This window comes from Mauremys mutica, chromosome 4 (genome assembly GCF_020497125.1).
Source record: "Mauremys mutica isolate MM-2020 ecotype Southern chromosome 4, ASM2049712v1, whole genome shotgun sequence".
In the NCBI taxonomy this organism is placed as follows: Eukaryota; Metazoa; Chordata; order Testudines; family Geoemydidae; genus Mauremys; species Mauremys mutica.
In genome coordinates, this window is record NC_059075.1 from 82,320,554 (window position 1) to 82,336,725 (window position 16,172).

At 39.5% G+C, this 16,172-nt stretch overlaps 1 protein-coding gene across 1 annotated transcript in view; it reads left to right on the forward strand.

Annotated features, from left to right (window-relative positions):
* Positions 1 to 16,172, forward strand: part of SHANK2 (SH3 and multiple ankyrin repeat domains 2) — a 700,055-nt gene that overhangs the window by 161,813 nt on the left and 522,070 nt on the right. Inside the window, exon 11 of the mRNA XM_045014265.1 lies at positions 12,007 to 12,084. Within this exon, the coding sequence (XP_044870200.1) occupies positions 12,007 to 12,084 (78 nt within the window). The remainder of the gene's footprint in view (positions 1 to 12,006; positions 12,085 to 16,172) is intronic.

Genomic DNA, 16,172 nt, shown 5'->3' on the forward strand with positions numbered 1-16,172 from the left:
ATAACCATTCTTATTTGATAGCATTTTGCATTAATTTTGCATATGTGTGAATCAACTCATATAGGTAAGATCCAAGTCTGGATCTTTATTTGCTAATACTTAATGGGAAATGCATACACCCAAGTTGGAGATCAGCATTAACTATCAAAAACTATTACAGAAAATTTGAATTCCTCTTTGAGAATGGATTTTGCCCTACTGGGCTATATTCTGACTTTTCCAGCACTTTTGTGTAAGGGCCAGATTCTGCAGACAGGGCCAGCTCCAGGAGTTTTGCCGCCCCAAGCAGCCAAAAAAAAAAAAGCTGCGATCGCGATCTGCGGCAATTCAGCGGGAGGTCCTTCGCTCTGAGCGGGAGTGAGGGACCCTCCGCCGAATAGCTGAAGGTACCGCCCCGCTCCGGAGTTGCCACCCCAATCACCTGCTTGATAAGCTGGTGCCTGGAGCCGGCCCTGTCTGCAAACATACTAGTATAAGGTCTTGTAGAATCTATCCCTAAATCCAGAGTAAACCCATCAAAGTCAATGAAATTACTCTAATCTATGATGAAATAAGTCAGATCAGAATGTGTCCCGAGGATATATCTGGAATATTGGTGGTTTTTCTGGGTAGGTTTAACTATTACTGGGTAGGTTACTTTTCTCCAGTAATAAGGCCCCAGTTCTGCAAGGCATTCACACAAGTGCCTAAATTTAAGCCTCTGCGTAGTCTCACTGACTTTCATGGCACTGCACCCACCGACCATAAGAAGATTATTCAGATGCTTGAATTTAAGCATTTAAATGAAATATTTAAAAAAAAACAAAAACAAATTAAATTGACTGTCAGCCAGGTCAACATGGGAAACTTAAAATATTGGCTTCTGCAGTTAACTCAGTCGTCTTCACCTTCATTTTCCTGTTTGTTCATAATCTGGAAAAGAAAAACCAGCTTTCCTGCTTTTTCAGGTCCCAAATGATTTCTCAATTTGGAATGAATTAGTTCAAAGGAAGAAAATATTCTTTCTACACCAGCAGAAGAAGCTACTGCTATTAAAAGTGAAATTATCACTTCAACAGTCTCTGAATCCAAGTGCTTAGGTGACTTCTACCAGTTCACTGGTGTGACTTTCTTTAAAACATCATCAGCAAACATATTTCTTGAATGGTTTGCTTTATCTCTGAAGTTTATTATAGTTAGCATTATGGAGGGATGATTGCTGGATGTCCATGTCATAGCCAACTCCCCTTCTTCAGCAGTTAAGGTTTGACCCTGGTACCAAGTACTGAAAATACTTGCAAGAAAATGAGCTGGAGATAGTGTTTGTCCCATTTGTTTTTTTAATGCTTGTAATTTAACTCTGGCCTTGCATATTTCTCTTTTTAAGATCTCACTCAGTTCCTTCCAAATTTCAACAGCATCAGCAATAAAACAGCTATTTCCCTGCATTTCGTTCAAGGCTGCAGAAATAGGTTTCAGGGTACTTAGCCTGTGTTCAGCATTTCTCTTAAACCCAATGTTGAGAACGTTGGCTGTAACAGTGCCATTTATTTTTTCATGATTTTGTTCATAAACTGTCGTCAGATTAGGCCAGTTCTTGATATAGCCATTGCACGTCTTGCGGGAGAGTTAGCTTGGTTCCTCCCACTTTTTTCAGAGCAGCTGCTGTAAAGTGGTTGTTACAGAAGTATTTTGGAATTTCAACAACATTAGCCTTTATTTATGGAACACTGAAGTCTTTGGCTAGGAGGCGCATCAAATGAGCACTGCAACCGTATATTATTAGCTTGGGACTCTTCACTCTCTTCTAAATTTCTTCTCATCTTGGATACATTTGCAGCATTTTCTGTGACCAAGCTGCGTACTAGACATTTCAATTTTTTTTCAGTTTGTTATAGCTTTTACTGCTACTTCTTGTAAATATTCTGCTGTGTGTGCATTTCCTGATGTATCAATTGTTTCTTTAAGGAAGACATTCCCTTCTTCTGTTGTCACACAGGCACATACAACAAGATCATTGTGGACATTGCTCCATTGCTCAGGTTAACAATTTTACCCTATAGACCTTTTGCACACCGTTCAATTTCTCTTTCATACACTTTGTCCAGCACTTTGCCTGCAACATCTGTTCTGTTGGGTGGACTGTATCCTGGTCGTAATGAGTGAACCATGTTAATGAAGTGTGAGTTCTCAATCATACGGAAAGGAGAGTTTGTTGCATAAACAAACCGGGCAATTTTTTAATCAATTATCTCTTTTTGTAATCTGCTGGTTCTTATCACAAACTTATCTATGGTTGTTTCTGGATGATGGAGATTTTTTTTCTTTTTGCTATAGCTGATATACTGTAGCTATGTGACATACATGATGTGACTGAAACAGTATCTTTGGCAGATAACTCTGAAGCTATAGAAAAAGATGGTGATCTTGAAGGTGAATAGTCTTCAGAATCCTGTATGTTGAGGATGGATTCTCCTAAGCCAAATAAGTCAATGCAGTTAATTATTATTATTACCATATTACTCATTGCATTCACTGATACTCAGTACTACTTTAAAGGTGAAATTGTAAAAGGAAGGAAGATCTGCTTATTTCGTCTATTTATTTTTTATCATAACTGCATCTAAAATGATAGTACCATAGAGTAACAACTATATTTTTTGCTCAAACATGAGAATTCAAGAATACTACAGAAGGAAGACAGGCAGTCCTTAAGAAAGAAGTAAGAAATAAAAAAGTTTACCATCCTGAAGATCCTGCATGTTCAGACATGTTCCTTTCATCGTCTTCAACGCAGCTTCTTCCTGAGAAGGAACACTTCTCATGATGTTGTTTCATTCAGGGCAACCAGGCCTTGCAGTTCTTTGTTGCACTGTTTACATTTTGCACGCATGCCTGTCTTACCCACAGGTAGAGGAACTTCATTACAATATTCTCAAACTGGGTCTCTTTTATGGCCTGCTGCCATTAGAGGTTTTCCCTTCTAGTGAGAGAATGGCATGGTAGATCTCAAGTCAATGAAGACTACACTCAGAAAGACCTCAAGACTTCTGGAATATGTTGCTCAAACAGTTTCACTTTTGTTTCTACTGCCTGTCCCTCCCTTCTCACATTTATCTCCAGACTTCTTCTCCTTGTCCAGATCTGTTCCACCCCCAACAATCTTCTATTCATTGAACTTTTTGAAACTTTGCACTTTTAGAGAGAGGTAAGGGATTGATTCTGTGAATGCAAATTTGCAGAGGGACAGTGGAGTTAAGGTCTGTTATTTCTCACCTCTATATATTATTTATTTAAAAACATTTTTGCTGTTAACAAACATGTTATCTCCGGAGACACAAATCCACAGTTTGAGAACTGCAAAACTAAGCATATCTGATAGTATCTTTTAGACTAAGCCCTGAGTCCCATTGGGTAGATAGAAAGATTAACTTAAATTATCTATACAGAAGCCCCTGGAGCCCCATAAAATTGGGTCTCTAATCCATGAACTACTGGAGCTCATTTACAAAACTTCCCTTAAACATTATATTAATATATTGTCTCATACTATACAATTAGAATTTATAATCCCTATTCCATGATGAGAGATCTTTGAGCTATAATGTATCTTAATTAAAACTATCTTTAGATAGGTTTTTTCCTCCAAAAAAAAATTATAAAAAAAAAATCCAATTTAAATAAAAAAAAATCTGATTTTTTTTTATTTTAAAAAAATGATTTTTATCCACCCTGGGGCCAACTTTGCCCTCACTTACATCTGGTAAAAAGATTGCATGAGTTGTAGATGGTAGAAATTTGACCCTGAGCAGATAAACTAAATAAAAGGCTGCAAGGAACACAGAGATGAAGCTCTTAAAATATAGCTTTCTGTATCGGCAGTTGTTTTGAACAAATCATCTTTTAATAACTATGGGGCAGACTGCAGTGAGTGGCTATGTATGGGAGTAAAGGGGTTTAAGATACCATCCATCACTCTGAGTTGGCTGTGCAGGACCTACTCTGGTCTTGAATCCAGACATTAGGCAGAGAGCAGAGGATGAGAGTCTGATTCTCTTGCCTTGCATGAAAGTGCATAGGGAGAAGTGGGGAGTTGGCAGAACCCTCCATGCACCAACAAGCAGAGCTATCTGGACGTGGGGACAAGTTTGGTGCTTTTGGTAATGATGTAGCCTATTTTGCCAAGATCTCAAGAGGGGTTGGAAGTCAGAGGGATGTCCAAGCTGAAGTTCTTGGAAGAGACCTCCTGAGGTCTCTTCCAATCCCAATTTTCTATGATTCTTTCCACAGCTACTACTGGAGCATCACACTTTCTCAGGAATGAGAGTAAACTCTCAATCTAATCCTCTATTAGGAATGAAGTTTGGCTGCATTATGTTTGAGTTGCAGACATAGCAATGAGCTGCTACTTGTAGATGTGCTTCCCTCCTTACAGCCTATTGTTTTGCATATTTGGATATGCAAATTCAAAGGCAAAACCTTCTTGCTTTATTTAAATGAGTAACTTTGAGAGGTCAATGGGACTACTCCTAAATATAAGGCAAACAGGGCTTTGTGCTTTTATTTTCATATTGGGTCATTTTATAACATTCCAACACTGTATGTATTAAAACCATGTTAGGGCACTGTGCATGGAATGCTACATTGCATTAGAAAAACACAAGTAATGAGACATGATTATATCTAGTAAAACATCTGTTAAAGCATCTGTTTCTTAATTAATTACCATCTTGATTGGAAAAGCCTTGTCAAAGCAGATTTCTTCTCTTCCTTTAGTATGTCTAAAATATCTTGACATTTTCAAAAGAGACGCTTTTTGGAATAATTTAACATTTTCAAACATCAGTACGTGTGCCAGTTGATGTTAGTTATTAGGAATCCAGTTCTGCAAATCATTCCTGCTGCCTGCAGTGCTTATTGTTGGTTGCGGTATGCAGGTAACATGGCAATGGGAGCTGTACTAGATAGAGTGCTCATGACTTTGTCTGGACCCGCTGTTGTCAGTAGGGCCATGGCCTAAAAGGGCATAAGGGCCGGCACAAAGCCTGTGTGGTGGGGTATACAAACCCCACACTGGGCTGGAAGGGGTTAAAAGACAGTACTGGGCCCAGGTAGCTCCCCGCCCCCTCCAGCCTTGCAAAGCATGCTGTAACTGGAGAAGGGGTGGAAAAGGGAGCATCTCAGCTCAGAAGGGGGAGGAAGACAAATCTACCTTGAAGGCTCCTGTCAAGGGTGCTGGAGAAGCCTCCCTGAGGGAGTATTACTATATGCTGAGCCCAGCTGGGGCTGACAGTTTGGTTACCTTTTTCTTTTTCTTTTCACTTATCTGGGACTGAAAGCAGGGAAAGAAAGGCAGTGGTGGGAAGTGACCCAGGGAGGGTAACTCAGAGGGCACCTTGGAGGCCAGACACTAGGACCCTCAGTTGGATGCTCATAGACTTGAAGGTCAGAAGGGACCATTTTGATCATTTAGTCTGACCTCCTGCACAACACAGGCCACAGAATCTCACCCACCCACTCCTGTAATAAACCCCTAACCTATGTCTGAGCTATTGAAGTCCTCAAATCGTGGTTTAAAGACCTCAAGTTGCAGAAAATCCTCCAGCAAGGGACCCGTGCCTCATGCTGCAGAGGAAGGCGAAAAACCTCCAAGGCCTCTGCCAATCTGCCTTGGAGGAAAATTCCTTCCCGACCCCAAGTATGGCGATCAGTTAAACCCTGAGCATGTGGGCAAGACTCACCAGCCAGCACCCAGGAAAGAATTCTCTGTAGTAACTCAGATCCCACCCCATCTAACATCCCATCACAGACCATTGGGCATATTTACCTGCTAATAATCAAAGATGAATTAATTGCCAAAATTAGGCTATCCCATCCTACCATCCTCTCCATAAACTTATCAAGCTTAGTCTCGAAGCCAGATATGTCTTTTGCCCCCACTACTCCCCTTGGAAAGCTGTTCCAGAACTTCACTCCTCTAATGGTTAGAAACCTTCGTCTAATTTCAAGTCTAAACTTCCTAGTGTCCAGTTTATATCCATTTGTTCTTGTGTCCACATTGGTACTAAGCTTAAATAATTCCTCTCCCTCCCTGATATTTATCCCTCTGATATATTTATAAAGAGCAATCATATCTCCCCTTAGCCTTCTTTTGGTTAGGCTAAACAAGCCAAGCTCTTTGAGTCTCCTTTTGTAAGACAGGTTTTCCATTCCTCGGAGCATCCTAGTAGCCCTTCTCTGTACCTGTTCCAGTTTGAATTCATCCTTCTAAAACATGGGAGACAAGAACTGCACACAGTATTCCAGATGAGGTCTCACCAATGCGTTGTATAACAGTACTAACACCTCCTTATCTTTACTGGAAATACCTCGCCTGATGCATCCCAAGACCTCATTAGCTTTTTTAATGCTGATGCTGATCGAGTGCGTGGCTGGGCTTCCCTACCACTGCCCCACAATAGGAAGAACCCAAACCACCTGTTGACCTCACCGCACCTCTGATTAAAGTAAGACCAGAACTGTAAGACTCACCCACCTGGAGGGGTTATTAGGTGTGCTAACTACTTGGCCACCTAACCCACCAAGGACTCTGTTACAGCCTATGAACAATTTAAGTTTTAGTTAAATTGCATGTAGTCTGAAATGAGACTTAACTGATGCAAAAACGTTGGAGGGTTGTGTTGCTGGCAGACCAGATGCCAGCTCATGCCAAGGCCCCCAGGTCTCAACTGAACACTAACAAATACATAGCTGGAATTAGTCTGGCTCGCCTGTGTGTTAGTAAAGTTAAAATAGGTATTAGTATGATAAAAATGCTATTAGTATTATAAGAATGAGTGTTTAGACTTTGAATGCTTGTAGCATCTGTGTCCCATACTGCAAGGTAATATTTAAGCATTCGTATTGTAAGCCTCTGTAAATCACCAGAGAGGAGAGAGACATTAGCTAGTGTAAAGTGCTGCTCTCCAACAAAAGATGTTATGTCCTGGCTAATAAGGAAGGCCTATTGACACCGGATGGACTTTTGTGGAACATTAAAGAGGACAAAAAGCTTATATTGAAACTTCACATACTGTAGTTCACAAACCTTTACCACACATTGCAATCCTTGCATATAGTAGCTTTAGTGGACATTTCTAAGCCAAGAAGTTCTCCTTCTGGATCTTTTACTGGAGCCTTTGCATCCTGTAATTTGACTGTTATATCCCACATGTTCCCTGTTTTCAAGGCTGGCTCATCAGGGATGTGTGAAAATTAATAATTATTTACTGGCAGTGTTGTTATAACCAGTAGGTAATTGTTATAGATCTCTACTAATCCATTCCTTTGTTCCTTCTGTTAAATAATGTGTTATTTTATGGCAAAGGGGAGGGAGGTGGATGGGGAGGACAGGATGGGTGACAGTGTCCTTTTTACCCTGTAATTCCTGTAGGTGGAGTCATTACCCATTTGATTTTGTTTTAAACCCAACCTGAGTTGCTGGGAAATACTGTCATCAGTCAGTAATTGCCCCTTCCTGGATGCCAATTAAATGAGAACCTAAATATGTTTTTGTTTTAAGGTCACTTTACAGCCTCTGGTCTCTCAATAAAATTCTAGGAAGAGAAAAAAAATTTAGAAATTATTAGTCTATATTTTTATAAATTATGCAAGTATGATTCCTTTAAAATACAACCTATTGAATTTTTTTTTACTTCTGTGCTACTATGAAATCAACTAATAGATATTTGATTTTAGGCAACAAATTAAATTGAATCTGCTGACAGCCCACACATCTTTATAAAATTCACTTAAACCGCAATGGCTAAAAAGCTGCTTCATGTTTATTTTATATACCATAAGTAAACTGCATTAAATGGTAAATATCAAAGCTTATTAAACTGTACTTTGTCAAAAACAAGAATTGTAGCATTGATAGGAAGAATCTTAATATTTAAGAGTTCCAAAATATATGATGTAGACTTTTTTTGAACTGATAAACTGAGCTGGTGGAAAAACGCAAATAGCTTTTAATGGGAACTGTCCCATGAATATTTAAAAAAAACCCTAAAATCTGAAAATGTTTTGGGTTTTCAGTTCTTCATAGATTTCCAAGGCCACAAGGGACCACTGTGATCATCTTAGGTGACCTCCTCTATAACACTGGCCATAGAACTTCTTCAAAATAAAAAACATCCAATCCTGATTCATAAATTGCTAGTGATAGAGAATCTACCATGACTCTTGGTAAATTGTTCCATTTGTTAATTAACCTCAACATTAAATTTTGCACCCTATATCCAGTGTGAATTTACCTACCTTCAACTTCCAGCAGTTGGATTTGTTATACCTTTCTCTGCTAGATTGAAGAGCTCATCATTAAATATTTGTTCCCCTTGTAGATACTTATAGGCTAATCAAATACCTTTTAACCTTCTCTTTATTAGCTAAATAGATCCAGCTCTTTGCTATAAGAAATGTTTTCTAATCCTTCCCCACCCTCTTCCTTTTTATCTCTCTTTTCACTGAAAGGGAAAAAATAAAAAGAGTGGGGAAGGGGAGAGAAAGGGGGCAACTGGAAAATCTTTTTATAAAAAAATTCAACTATAACAAACATACAGTATGAAAACTTTCATTTTAGTGAAAAATCATTTTCATGGTACATCTTTGATGGAAAATTTTTGATTAACTCTACTGATAAGGCATTAGGAATACAATTATATTGTGGTGTTGCAGAAAAACACAACAGTTGTATTTACATTTGTAAATCATGTCCAAAATTTTAAAAGGCATGAAATAACTATTGTAGAATCCCAGTGTATTTCATTTGAAAGCATAGCCAATATATAAACTGAAATTTAAGCAAAAAAAGCCTGTAAAGTGTCGCAATTCTGTTCTGCACATTGTACCATGGGCAGAGTTTCTCATGTTTTATAAAACACACTAAATCCCAATATTTTGTGGTTATAAAGCTCACCCTGTGAGGTGAAGCTTAGTACACATATTAATTGCCCAAACAATACAAATGTACTAAAATTTGTAAAACCCTGAAACAAACCAGAACAGTGGAACTGTTGGATAGGAACTGCAAAAAGAGAGGGGTGGGGGAAGGGGAAATGTATTTTCAGAACTATTTTGTGTTTTATGAAAGACAAATTATAAAATGTGAATTTTAAAATTAAATAATCAGTTTATAAATACTGTAAGTTTCAGGACACGCAATACCTTAATGATCAAATTGTGGACCAAGTCAGGAAATTTGGAACTTTAATATGCAAGCTTGTAATCCACACTTCCCATATTTTCTAGTAGAACATATTGTAATAGTGAATATTACAGGAATGATACATGCAGTCCGCCAGCCTAGGATCATCTGGTATGCATTTGAAATGGGGGTCACTTGTTGGCATGCTAGAACAAAAGCCCTATCAACATTATTTAAATCTTTAGATCTTTCTTTAGACTATAGCATTTGAATTTTCTCTTGGCTGATTATTAATATGTAAAAATCTTTGGAAAAACAACATGGTCCCATGAATTAAATATATATGTAGAGATATATAAAAAGAGAGACACTTCCTTGCCTGTCCCTGTTTAGCACTGTAAAATGCTCTCCTGAGCTATTGGTTTGATGCAGTTCTTAGCACAGGTCGGAAATACTATATAACTAGGGTCCTACCAAAATTCACAACCATGAAAAACACGCCACAGACTGTGAAATCTGGTCTTTTGTGTGCTTTTACTCTATGCTATACAGATTTAATGGAGGAGACCAGCGTTTCTCAAATTGGGAGTCCTAACCCAAAAGGAAGTTGCAGGGGAGTCGCAAGATTATTTTAGGGGGCCACGGTATTGCCACCCTTACTTCTGCACTGCATTCAGAGCTGGGCAGCCAGAGAAGGGTGGCTGTTGGCGAGGTGCCCAGCTCTGAAGGCAGCACCCTGCCAGCAGCAGCACAATAGTAAGGGTGACAATACCATACCATGCCATCTTTACTTCTGCACTGGTGCTAGTGGTGGCTCTGCCTTCAGAGCTGGGGTCCCGGCCAGCAGCCGCCACTCTCCAGCTGCCCAGCTTTGAAGGCAGTGCCACCAGCAGCAGCAGCACAGAAGTAACAGTAGCAGTACCACAACCCCCACTATAATAACCTTGTGACCACCCCATAACTCCCTTTTGAGTCAGGACCCCTACAATTACACCACCATGAAATTTCAGATTGAAATAGTTGAAATCATGAAATTTATGATTTTTAAAATCCTATGACCATGAAATTGACCAAAATGGACCATGAATTTGGTAAGGCCCTATATATAACTATATTGTCTAGCATCCTATCTGTTTTAAAAATATTAAATTATCTCTCTGTGACAGGTGCTAGAATCCTGACTAGAAATGCAGAGCCAACCTGCTTGATTAGGTGGCAAAAAGGGAGTAGGTGGCAAAAAGGGCTTCATGTTATCTGTCTTTATGGAACCCTGATCCTGAGGGCACCCAGGGCCAGTTAGGGCAACTATAAGTCGTCTTTGTGCTGAAGTGGGCAGTAGAAGGGATTTACCAGGGCCAAGGATCTGGCTCAGTATATCGGAAAGCAGAATGAGGAAAATTACTTTTAGGGGCAATCTCCATATGTACACCCATCTGTGAATCAGGATTTGATTTATAAGCTTGTCACAAAACCAGTAAATTATGTGCTCTGTTATCTGTAGCTGCACACTTATTATATTTATAAGCAGAAGATAGCACATTGAACTATCTCGTTGACTGGAACTTTCTAATGTAACATGACGACAAATCCAAAACACACAGCCAAGCTAATAGACAAGACACAAAAACATTCTGAATTGTGGACTGGTTTAGTAAAGGTCCTGAGATGAACATTAAAGATGATATGTAGAAATCAAATACTATATATGGATCAAGAAAAAGTTAAGTGCACTGAAAAATGTCAGATCTATAGGAAAATTTCTATGAGGTTATAATCAGTAATATTTTACAACAGTACAGACTAGTGTCTTACTGCAATACAGTGTATTCAACTAAAAATTATACTGATAGGATTTCAACTACATATTCTGTAGCAGAACCTGATCTCATGTAAACTGATCTCTCATGATTTGGAGAGGAGGTTGGAGTATATTAGTTGTGTTGTGGTGTTGTTTGTGTATGGAGGACTGGCTTTGTTATATTATGAGCAGCTCAAAAAAAGTTTATTTAAAAAAACGTGTATTAAATATGCTGTTGCATTAAAAACTGCTAACTGTTTAGTTTGAGAGAAATGCTGATAAATCAAAGTAAAATTGAGGTAATAATCTGTCCTTTCTGTTTAGTGGATGTCTATATTAATTATTTAGGGCCAGGTTGTGGTACCCTTGATCATATAACACAATAATTTATTCCTTGAACAGTTCCCGTTGGCTGGAAGGTATCAACATGACCAAAGACCTTTAATGTACAAAGTTTAATTTGAAAATACTAATTTTGCTGTAAAATCTGGTTTGTTTAATAACTTGATGGAATTTTTGTAATATGTTTTTCTGAATTGTTAACAAGGTATTTAAATCTCAATAAGTACTGCAGTCCCCTTAATTGTTACTTACAGTTGCATGCAGGGCTGAGATGGTGTCTCTAACCTCTCTTTGCCAGAAGCTGTGAATGGGTGTCAAGGGATGAATAACTTGGTGATTACCTGTTCTATTCATTCCCTCTGAAGCACGTGGCATTGGCCACTGTCAGAAGACAGGATACTGGGCTAGATGGACCTTTGGTCTGACCCAGTATGGCCATTCTTAGGCTGTTTCCAGTACACTGGAAAATTGAACTGTGCCCATAACTACAGTATTTAAGAATTTTCCAACTGTATTGAAAATTATAATTATTTTAATCAATTAAATCCTCTGATTGGAACAGAGTTTCATCTTTCTTGGACTGTTGACTTAATGTTTTATGTTCAAAAACATATTCCAAATCACCAGCAAATCTTATAATGTAAAGCCTAGTTTTAGTGATTAAAGATTATAATTAACAAGTTCCTCCTTCTCCAATTTGCAGGACAGCTGTGCAAGAGTTCTGTTGTTCCGAGGAGCCAACAAGGAGTTAAAGAATTATAACAGCCAATCTTCATTTCAGGTAAAAAAAAAAAAAAAGGCTATCTTTAAGGATTAAATTTGCCCCTGTGCAGAGAATCTGCAAAAGGCCTATGCATTCTTCAACCCTGCTTTGACTTATATGACATATTGGACTTGTGCTGGCCTTCTGCATAGGGTGCCAGTGGGGATTTCATTCTAAGATGGAAACAGACGAGTAACCCAGTTATTGCTGCAGTAAAGTTTGAGACCATGATATTTTAACTGGACTTGGAAACAAAATCTGATTCAAACACTTTCAAGCTTCAGGACATTCAGATTCAGATGCAAACTTTGTGGCTTTGGACCATAATTTTAATATGTACTGTGATAAAGTTCCTCCTGTACGTTGGTGGGTCCTGCACTTATTGGCGGATTTTGCTCACCTCAAAGATTCACAGTAGCCCTCAGTTTGGTCACTTTCGTGGCTCAAATCTGCTGTTCACTCAGATAACCTTGTCATTGGCCAGTATGGGGGAAAAAAAAGTAAGAACAATCCCCGCACTTTCTGCTGATCCACCATGTGGGTCAGGGAACAGCCCAGAGACCTTCCCCTCTGGTGGAACCTCCTGTGTTGGATCAGGAGTTGGGAGGTTTGCGGGGAACCCGGGCCCGCCCTCTACCCCGGGTTCCAGCCCAGGGCCCTGTGGACTGCATTTGTCTAGAGTGCCTTCTGGAACAGCTGCGCGACAGCTACAATTCCATGGACTTCTTCCCTATGGCCTCCTCCCAACACCTTCTTTGTCCTCACCACTGGACCTTCCTCCTGATGTCTGTTAACACTTGTACTCCTCAGTCCTCCAGCAACATGTCCTCTCACTCCCACCTCCTTACACACACCTCACTAACTGGAGTGAGAGCATTTTTAAACCGGGTGTCCTGACTAGCCTTAATTAATTCTAGCAGCTTCCCAATTGGTTACAGGTGTCCTAATTAGCCTGCCTGCCTTAATTAGTTTTAGAAAGTTCCTGAGTGTTCTGGAATAGTCCCTGTTATCTTACCCAGGGAAAAGGGACCTGCTTAACCTGGAACTAATGTATCTACCTTCGACCAATCTCTTGTAGCCATCTGGCCTGACCCTGTCACAGTACCCAGTACTTTTAAAACATATCAGTCACCATTTTCATAATGGAACAGCTACAGTGCAGGTGATTAAATCTTCCCCTCACCACCATACCAAGGAGCTTCGTCCCAGTTCAGGAATGAATCATTTGAAGGGGGCAGAGAAATTTAGTCTTCCTTAGTCCTGTTGTATTAATTCAGATGGAATATATGTGCCCAGTGAGTTAAAGGTGTTAATGTAATCCAGTCATGGTCCAACATCAGACAGCTTTAAACAAGGCTCAGGGTTTGGTATACAGAGGCATCAGCCTGCTTAGTATCATGCCAAACACATTATTAAAAATCCTTTTAACCCTTTATTAAAGAAATGGGGGCTGGGGGGCAGCTAAAGAGTTTGAAATGTAAATTATTAAGCAAGGCTTTCATTTTAACAACATCCCTTGGTCTCTTTCTCTTTAGCTGGAGAGAGTTTTTAGAAGGAAAACCTTGATGTTTGACAGTGTCTTAGATGGTAATAACTTGTACTTTTTGTGGAAAGGAGAAGAAATTAGTTAAGATGGGCTGGAGCTGTTGTTGTTGCTATTAAAGTCCTATCTTGTTTCCTAGAAGAAAACAAGCCAAACAAACACAAAAGGAGGAGAGAAAAAATAGCGAAGAGAGAAAATCCAGCTCCTGTCTCTGATGTTGATTCTCATTTGCAGCCTCACTGCTGGAGAAGCATAGGCATTATATGTGGTCTTATCAGCCACTCTGCGATTAGGCAAAATTGTACAAGCATTGGGCTGTTTGGGGGCATTGAATTTAGCTGCCTCTTTCTGGTCACAGGCTTACAGCAGTGTTGCAAAATAGTCTTATTGGACAGATGGTAAAAGGGGATGGATAGAAAAGAGAAAGAAATAAGGTGGGGAAGGAAAAGAACACAGAAGGCGTATGTGTGTATGAGGGGGGATGACAGTTTCACATCCCAGATGTTATTTGGGATTTAGCCGAAGCCTCTGGTGATGTCATCTAACTCCCTCTCTTTGGCCTGGCCTTGTCAGGACATAAGGATAAAAAGGTCTGAAGTCCTAAGAGACATGGGGGTGGCACCCATGAGAGTGAAGCTGTCTCCTTCCCCTTCTTTTGTCTTTCAGTTAGTCAGCATCGTGGTAGGCAGCTTTTCCCCCCGTGGAAGTGATGGCAATGAGAACCCCCAAAGGGAGTGATGGGTGGAATAGCCTGTCCCTTCATTTCTTTGTTAAGCCTAATTTCTGACACACCAATTTTGGTTGATTGATTTCTGGTCTCACACTGTTCTTGTTTACCAGGCATAAACTTAACAGAGTCCTTGAATTATATCAGTAGGCCTTTTTTGTTTGGACTAATTCAGTCTGTCTCCTTTCTGCACCTTTTCCTTACAAGATTTATTGTTATAGGTTATTGTGACATTTTATGAACTTTCACTCACCTCTTACAGTTGATCTCACAATTAGGGTCAATTTGTAGTCTGAATATCAGAATGGCTCCTCTAGTGAGACTGCCAATAAGGGTAGCAGTTGTACAAGCTATTGAATACAGAACTCAAAACAGTTGGATGTACTAGTGTTGTTAATGCCCTGTTTAATGATTATCTCAGGTATGGTGTGTAAGACATACAACAAGTGATGCCCCGCTGAGACAAGCTGTGCTGGGTTTCTACTGATGTAGCCAGAGACAAGCTTTTGTTGCGGTCTGATGGAGTTGCTGCCTATAAACCACAGGGATCTAGGTTTGAGTCTTGGATGCTGTAATATGAAGGATGTGCACAAACAGCAAGTCCAGTCACTGTGTCTGGAGGGGATGCTGCTAATTTGCTAAATCTCCTCTATCCATCTGGTCCCCCATGACTATAGAATCTGGTATTCTAGTGCCAAGTGGCAGATACAGTTTAAAGAATTTCCATTAACAATGTGTTGGGTCCACAAGCTATTGACATGTGACAGGGTCATGTGTCTCTTTAAGAGATTGTTTGGATTTTTGCCTTTATTTTCCCTTTGGAGAGTCAGGTCAGTGTGTGGCATATCTCACAGGGGTTGTTTATTAATCTCCAGCAACATCTACTAGGTAGCTCTGAAGCCAGAAATCAGGGATACTAGGAATGAGGAAGTAAAAGTTGAAGTATCAATGGTAAAAGCATAGGCTACCACCAAAGAGAAAGTGAAATCTTTCATGGGATTAGCCAAGATTTGCCAGAAATTCATTCCACAGTTTTCTCATATTACAGCACCTTTGACAGGCTTAATTAAGAAACCCAAAAGGAAAAAAAGTTATCTGGCCAAGGGAAGATACCCCGAAGAAGACCCTTTTTCAGAACCTGTGTTAATTAGTCTGGACTTTAATAAACCATTTATAATGCAAACTAATGTGTCAGAGACAGGATTGAGAGCTGTCCTGTACCAAGAGAGGGAAAGAGAAGAATGTTCAATTCTATAAGTGGAAAGTTGTATCAAAAGCAATGGTACAGTATGATTGATTGAAAAATGTCTTATTGTGAAGTAGGAGCTGGAAGTAGTATTTCCCAAAGTGAGCCCCCTTTCAGGAAAATGAAAGCAATTGCACCCCTTTTCAACTCTGCAATGTGGTATTAAAGGCTTCCTTATTTTAATTCATATATCTTTTATACCATGCCCTCAGGCCACTTCAGACAACACTGAAACAGAGCTCATAATATAATACTTCCTGTCCTTTCTTACATGCTTTGAATAGTGGAGTAGTTAAGTCATGTTGATGTTTAAATGTATCATAATTGGCATCTGAGTTAGCTCCAGTGAACATGAATGGAGCCAATCATACCTCTGAGCTAACATTAAAGGTTCTCTGAAAACTCAGGCAGATGCCTGCTGCATTGGTTATACTTGCTTCACACTGAAGGTTTTCCAAACCACCATAATAGCTTGAGACTAACTTTTTTTTTTTTTTAACATGAAAGCTGAGATTCTGGAGAACAGCTAAGAACTCTGTATTCAACTCTGGCCAGTTCATTGCTCAAACTTGGAAACATGTCCTCTGTTT